This window comes from Babylonia areolata, chromosome 9 (genome assembly GCF_041734735.1).
Source record: "Babylonia areolata isolate BAREFJ2019XMU chromosome 9, ASM4173473v1, whole genome shotgun sequence".
NCBI classification, from domain to species: Eukaryota; Metazoa; Mollusca; class Gastropoda; order Neogastropoda; family Buccinidae; genus Babylonia; species Babylonia areolata.
Window position 1 is genome coordinate 21,573,961 of NC_134884.1, and position 7,153 is coordinate 21,581,113.

The 7,153-nt window shown below is 43.3% G+C and overlaps 1 protein-coding gene across 1 annotated transcript in view; it reads left to right on the plus strand.

The window, feature by feature from the left end:
• Nucleotides 1-932: 932 nt before the first annotated feature.
• The window catches only part of LOC143286129 (enhancer of filamentation 1-like), a 67,304-nt gene continuing 61,083 nt past the window's right edge, over nucleotides 933-7,153 (plus strand). Inside the window, exon 1 of the mRNA XM_076593725.1 lies at nucleotides 933-1,575. Coding sequence (XP_076449840.1) covers nucleotides 1,558-1,575 — 18 coding nt within the window. The 5' untranslated portion in view covers nucleotides 933-1,557. The remainder of the gene's footprint in view (nucleotides 1,576-7,153) is intronic.

A 7,153-nucleotide genomic window follows, 5' to 3' on the forward strand; every position in this document is an offset into this window, starting at 1 on the left:
ACACACACGCACACGGTGCACTGATGCGGCGCACACACGTGACACGCACACATGGGCGATACGAAACACAAGTGTGTGTGTGTGTGTGTGTGTGTGTGTGTGTGTGTGTGTGTGTATGTGTGTGTGTGTGTGTGTGTGTGTGTGTGTGTGACTGAGCGCGCGCGCGTATTTCTTTGGGGATGGGTAAGTTGGACACCATGGCGAGTCGAAATCATGTTATATTTTGTTTACTGATGTATGCGTCAACTTATTGTTATCATTATCATTACTGTTATTATCATTATTGTTGTTTTTGTTATTGTTGTTGTTGTTCGTAGAAGCAGTAGTAGTGGTAGTAGTAGTGGTGAATACAGAAGAAGTAGCAGTAATACTGGGAGTTACTGTCTCGTCGTTCTTTACTTTGTTTCTATCCCCAGTCGTCACAGCTGTTTCTTTTCTCCTTAGATTTTTTCTTTTAGCCTACAGTCAGTCGATCCTACGTCAGTGTTTCTTCAGTTCAGTTCCTTGCTCTTCCTCCATTTTCTTTCTTTTTCCTGTTAGTTTCTTCAGTCTTTTTTCTCCTCGGCAGCCCAAGTAGTGAGGCCCAGGGCGGACTGGTCTCAACAGTGGCAGTGTGTTGTAATAGTGACACGAGCAAGGTACGCCTGGCATGTAAATCCCCCCCGCCCCCCATCCTTCTCTGGCAAGCATTGTTGAAGGTGGGTTGGGTTGCTTTGACGTCACAACTAACCTGACCCGCTTCAACTCTCACCGCATACGACCGTCTTGGGTTCAGTTTCTTCATTCATTTATCTTCCCTCGAAAAGTTGAGAACGTCAGTTTTAAATTCGATGCGGTTTTAAGGTATCGTTTTCCTTCATGTCTCCTTTTCGGTGCTTTTTAAATCGGTATGAAGATATGCCGATTTTGAATTCAAATGTTGAATGACATGGTGCAACAGTCCGTTTATCATCTGAGCCACCGCGGAGCCACGGGGGTGACGTCATTGCTGGCTGGAAGGTGCGAATGTTTTTATCCGGGCACCTGACGTGGCCAGAGCGAGGCTGACTGGTCGTCTGCCTGGGAACTGGGCTCACCGCTCGCTCAGCGCAAGTAACTTTGGAGCGGCCCAGGAAGAAAAAGAACAACGGTTTGCGTCCGTTCTGGTTTGAAGTTCACCAAACTGTGGTGTGAATTTTGGCGGACGCTTGTGGATTTGACTCGACTTCTTGTGACTGTCCTTTTGTTGAGGAGAGTATACTTTTTGGACCGAAAAGTGGGCATGTGTTCGGCGTTTCATCTGACGACACTGGTGTGCTAAATTTAGACAAGGCTTGACACACTTTGGATCGCTACATGCGTTGCGCTTATCTCAGGCTGTTTGCGGTGTTTTGAGAGACGTGTATTTTTGTGAAAAGGAGACTGTTTTTCGTCGACGTGTGTTGATCATGTCTCCCGAAATCGGATAGACGGAGGATTGACTTTTAGACCATATGTAAAACATCTGCCGAAGTGTTGGATCCACTTCAAAAAACAAACGACTAAGGTTTGGAGTTTACCTGGGGATTGACTTACACGATGTCGGAGGAAACTCAGGTAAGTGTAAACCCCTCCCCTTTCCCATTTTCTTACCTGCTCAGACGGAACTGGAAAAATACATTATTGGGTGTTTTGTTACACGTCTGTCAAGGCCCAGCCAAACTATGTTGCCTTTGTTGCTCAGCTGTGATTTTATTTCCAACTGTCTCTCGGGGTTGGCAGTGTTCGTGCCGTAGAGCTTTTAACTCGTGTGCCTTTGTGGGACTGTGCATTTCTTGTGGCCTGACTCATTCAGTTTGCTAATCTCACTTAATATCGGTAAGGTCTCCACCCATGACTGTATTTTTATTGGTGACCCGGGACAGCTGGTCGTGTGGTTTACTGTTGTATTTCTGCATGGGTCTGTGTGTGTGTGTTTTGTACATTACTGTATATATACCTGTGTGTGTGTGTGTGTGTGTGTGTGTGTGACAGACAGGCAGATACACAGACAGAGATCAAGAATTATAATAACTTTCAGCCGGTTTAAAACAACTGAAATTTTGAAATAACATGGGTGCTGAGATTGTTGACAAGCCTGTTGGTATTATTCAGATAATTTATTACTTATAACCGGTCGCCCTGGAATTAAACAAAAACAATGAAACAAATGAAGAAAGGAATTTATGAATGATATATTTTTATATTTTATGATGGCTGGTATTGGTTAGAATAAAAAAAATTATTGCCTGACATGTTGACAGTATCAGCTGATAAAACATTGAGATTGACATTTTGGCAGTATAAGTTGATAAACTTTGACAGTATAAGATGATAAACGTTGTTGACAGTATTCTATAGCATAAGCTAATGAAATAGCATGGTCCAGCCTTTCATAAGCATTATGTCCTTCCTTTAAGCAACACTGTGACAGTGTCACCATTTTCAACTTGTTCCACAGAATTGACATCTTTTGTTGTACATATAGATCTGTTCCAAGAGCCCATTTGTATCATGCTAACAGATCTTAAACATTTGATGTCTGTGGACCTTTTACTGTGTTTTAGTCATACCCAGTGGAGCTGATTACACCTGGTTGGTGGTGGCCACTGTATGTGGTAAGAATGTCTAGGTTGGTGAGCAAGGAGGAAGATAGGAGAGGATTTAGACTTGAGTAGTGTATTTTAGAGTAACTGTGGGTGGTGTGTGTGAGTGTGGACTTTACATTGTGTGTGTGTGTGTGTGTGTGTGTGTGTGTGTGTGTGTGTGTATGTAGACTGTACATTGTGATTGTGTGTGTGTGTGTGTGGACTTAATGTGTGTGTGTGTGTGTGTGTGTGGACTTAACGTGTGTGTGTGTGTGTTGACTGTGCATGAGCGGATGTGTGTGTGTGTGTGTGTGTGTGTGTGTGTGCATGTGTGTGTGTGTGTGTCTGTGTGTAAAACTTTTGGTTTAGAAAAAAAAGAAGAAAAAAGATGTCAACATGATCATCAGAATTATACATGTCCATACAATAACAGAAAATGATAACTTAAATACTAATTGTACTATATAGTTATAGTTTAGGTAGTCAGAACACTGAGAAAAAAAAGTTTTTCAGAGCACAGTCCAACACAAAGTATATGATTTTTCTGTGTCTAGATATTTTCAGACTATTATGTATGCACTTTGTTTCATTTTTTATATCTAGAAATGTGATCTTTACCACAAAAAACACTGACCTAATATTGTCTTTCATTTAAAATTAAGTTTTACTTTTATAGCATAACTGTATTCAGCTTGTTATAGATGAATTTGAATTAAAATATTTTCTTCTAAAAATATGTATTAGACAGCTTAAAACTTTTAAGGTTTGGTACTAAGTAAATCACTAAATGACATGTCATTGTAGAATGGCAGTTTCTGCAAGGAATGCTTTTGAAGTCTAATAGTGTATGGCAGAACTCTCTCTCTCTCTCTCTGCTCGCTGGCTTGCTCTCTCCGCCTCACACAAAACACACACACACACACACACACACACACACACACACACACACACACACACACACACAGAGTACCACACCACGCCAACACACAGAATGAACATGTGGAAATCATCTCTTCAGTGAAAAAATAAGCTCACGCCGACACACATGACTTTTCCTAGGTTAAGTGCTGACACTCACAAAGTTTGGCCTGAGTGACAGAATTGGAGCAAGCCCAGCAGCTGATCCAAGCAGTGTCTTGTCTCAGAGAACTGCAGTATGACTCATTGTCATTATCACTGGGTTTCCCCCTGCCCCACATGCCACATGTGTCACACAGGGAAGCCCTCTGCAGCCAAACTTCAGACCTGAACGCAGGGGGTGTGGTTCAGTGGTAGAGACTTACAGATCATCATTCCACACTTACTTTTTCGTGGTTTGTTGTTTTACTTCTTGCTTGATTTAATTTTTTTTCCACATGTACTTTTATTTGCTTGTTTAATTTTTGTAATCTTTGTGTCTGTTGAAAGTGTTTACTTTTTTTTTCTTTTTTTTTTTTTGTAATGGGAGGTTACTTCGACTCTAGCAACCGACACCCGCCCTCCGATCCCCCTCCACCACCATTATATTATACTTGTGTCCCACCCTCTCCCAACCCCGCCCCCCGCCCCCGGCCTTCTTCCCACCTGCTTTCCCCGATCCAATCATCTCAGACGCCTCAGTTCAGCAACCTTGGACTCCTCAGTCAAGCCCAACCACTAAGCGTTTTTAAAGTACGGGTGATGGGGGCGGAGGAGGCCGTGAAAAGACACTGAACAAACGCGGCTCAAGAGTCAGAACTTGTTTCCAAAAGCCATCACCTCCTCCACGCGCCGGGGCTCCGAGCGCACGGCATTGTTGTCAGCGAAGGGGCGATGTGAACTGATAACCCCGCGGAGCTCCAGTGCAGTGCAAGCGAGCCCGCCAGGGTGGGACGTGTTTCTGTCCGAGTCGGCCCATCTGTCACCCGTGTTAACCTTGTAATATCACTGGTGATGGCAGAAGGGGGGATCGAGACTGAAGGGTTTCACTTTGTAAAGGGTCTGGTTCGTACGATGAATAATACGACTTACCCCGCACCCATCTTTGTTTATTTTTTTGAGCGGTGGGGTGGGTGGGAATGGGGGAGGGTCTCTTTATGCATTGATTCGACCAGCAGTAGTTTGAAAACAAAAACCATCTTGTCACCTGCACATAAGCGCATAACATTTGAAATCATTAAATGCCACGAAGGTAAAGATCTCTCTCTCTCTCTCTCTCTCTCTCTCTCTCTCTCACGCAATGTACACACACACACACACACACACACACACACACTATATATATATATTATAGATAGATCTATAGATAGATCTATAATTATAGACCTATTCAAAATATGTTTTTACATGCGAATGGTAGAATATGATATTCTTTGGCATAGCAGGTAACTCCATTGTTTTGTCATGGCACGAAACTTGGATAAATGCAGTGTATAGATCCAATAATAAAAAGTAAGGCATTGTTTTTGTTCACTCGGGGGAGGGGGGCTGGGGTCGTCTGCTGGGTGTGAATATGAACCAGCGATAAAATGATCTTGTGAACTTGTCGCCTCCGGTGTCCCTCCAGCTATTCATAAAACTATACATTGATGGCCGTTTGCCAGCTATTTTTGGCATCGACGGTTGAAATCCGTTACGATTTAATCTGCCAAGCCTCGGGCGTTGTGGCTCAGCATTTGAATGTATACATGCTAACCTTTTTTTTGAAGCTTGTTTGTAGTAAAAAGATGGTGCAAAAAAGAAAAGAAAAAAGAATGTGTGTGTGTGTGTGTGTGTGTGTGTGTGTGCGGGGAGAGAGAGAGAGAGAGAGATGTGTGTGTGTGTGTGTGTGTGTGGCTGAGCTGCAGATCGCCGTGTCACAGAGAGCTGATTCTCACAACGATAGTTTATTTCCGTTACTCTCACATTGGTCATGGTATGTTCCTGTAGGTCTTCCTCATTGAGAATGAAATGGTTGTTTCGTTAACTAAAAAACAACAGCAAGTTTAGTGCGTGTGTTTGAGCAGACACAGAAGCATCCCTTGTGAGGGATGAAAGTGACATTGTATTGCGGACACCGTGTTTATTGTGATTATTGTTGCTGTTAGATTGATTGTTCTGTTGGTTTTTTGTTTGTCTTTTTTTTTCCAAATTGTTTCAGCATAATTATTTTCAGTTGATAGATTAAAAACTGGTTATCAAACTTCGTGTGCTGGTGTGTGTGTGTGTGTGTGTGTGTGTGTGTGTGTGTGTGTGTGTCAGTGAGAGAGAGAGAGAGAGAGAGAGAGAGAGAGAGAGAGAGAGAGAGAGATCTCTTATGCGTGAGTGCATTTGTGCGCGAGTGTGTGTGTTGTGTTCTAGATTTTTCTGCAGTGACATTTTCGTTCTTGTGCACATTTGCACATCCTCCATCCTCATAGAAACATAACTATCGTGTACTGCTTGGCTCGTCTTCTGTATGTGTAAAGTTCTGTAACAAAGGACATGACACGGCTACCATTGGCCACAACAAACTCCCATGCAAAAAATCTGACACTCAGCAAAGCGCTCGGGCGCCGTGACATGGTGGTCTATACGCTCTTTCGATTTTGCTGGAAAAGTCGATGGGACATTGCGACCCCCAGACCTGTTCATTTGTGAGCAGAGTGCTAGCTATTGATTCCCGCCCGCTTGGGTGTGGGAGGTATGCATTACCTGGCTGATTGATGATCGTTCTTGATGGGTGTGTTTGGGTCTCCGCCCATTGAGAGTGTCTATTATTGAGGGGGAAGGAGGGGCGGGGGAAGGGTTACAGGACGTACTGTTTATTTGGTGGAAATGTCGCCTATATGTTCTACGGTGTTTTGCGTAATGCTAGATTCTTGACAACATAGATGAAGGTCCGATAGAAAAAAAAAGAAAAGAAAAAGAAAAACATTTTTTTGGTAAAACAAAACAATAATTGGTTAAGTTGGTTTTATATTAAGCGCGCGTGCGTGTGTGCGTGCGCGTGTGTGTGTGTGGTGTGTGTGTGTGTGCATAACATTTAATGTGTGTACTGTACGTGATTATGCATGTACACGTGTGTGTATGAATGACATGCGTTTGTGTAGTATTGTGTGCGTATTATAACGGAGTATGAAATACCGCACCAGTCAGACTTTGCAAACACAACACACTGCTTGACAAAACAGCGCGTTTTGAAAACAGTTTTAGCGTCCGCGAACGCCCGTTAGATGTTTAAGGAGCGTGCTGTGTAGTAGCTTCTCCTCCCCAAAAAACACGGATTTTCTCATACATTTCGTTGTCTGCATTCTTTGCGTAACAAAAAGAGTGTACATGTGTACGTGTCTATCTGTCGGTGACTGTGTGTCTGTGCGAGTATGTTCGCGTCCAGATCTTGTGGCTACACCGTCAACACGCGGAGGACTTGTAATAATTCAACTGTCTGTCCCAGTCTTTTAGTTTTAGGAACAGATTTCCTCGACATGTGTAGAAGAGAGCCTTTAGCACCTTTGCCTCGGTGCACGTAATCACTTTTGAGCACCCCGGCACGGCCCTCACATCCTTGGTCCCCGAGGTGTACTGAATGTGTTACACCATTAGGACTTCGTAATTTCTCTACTCCTCCACGTTTGCTCCATGATGCGATG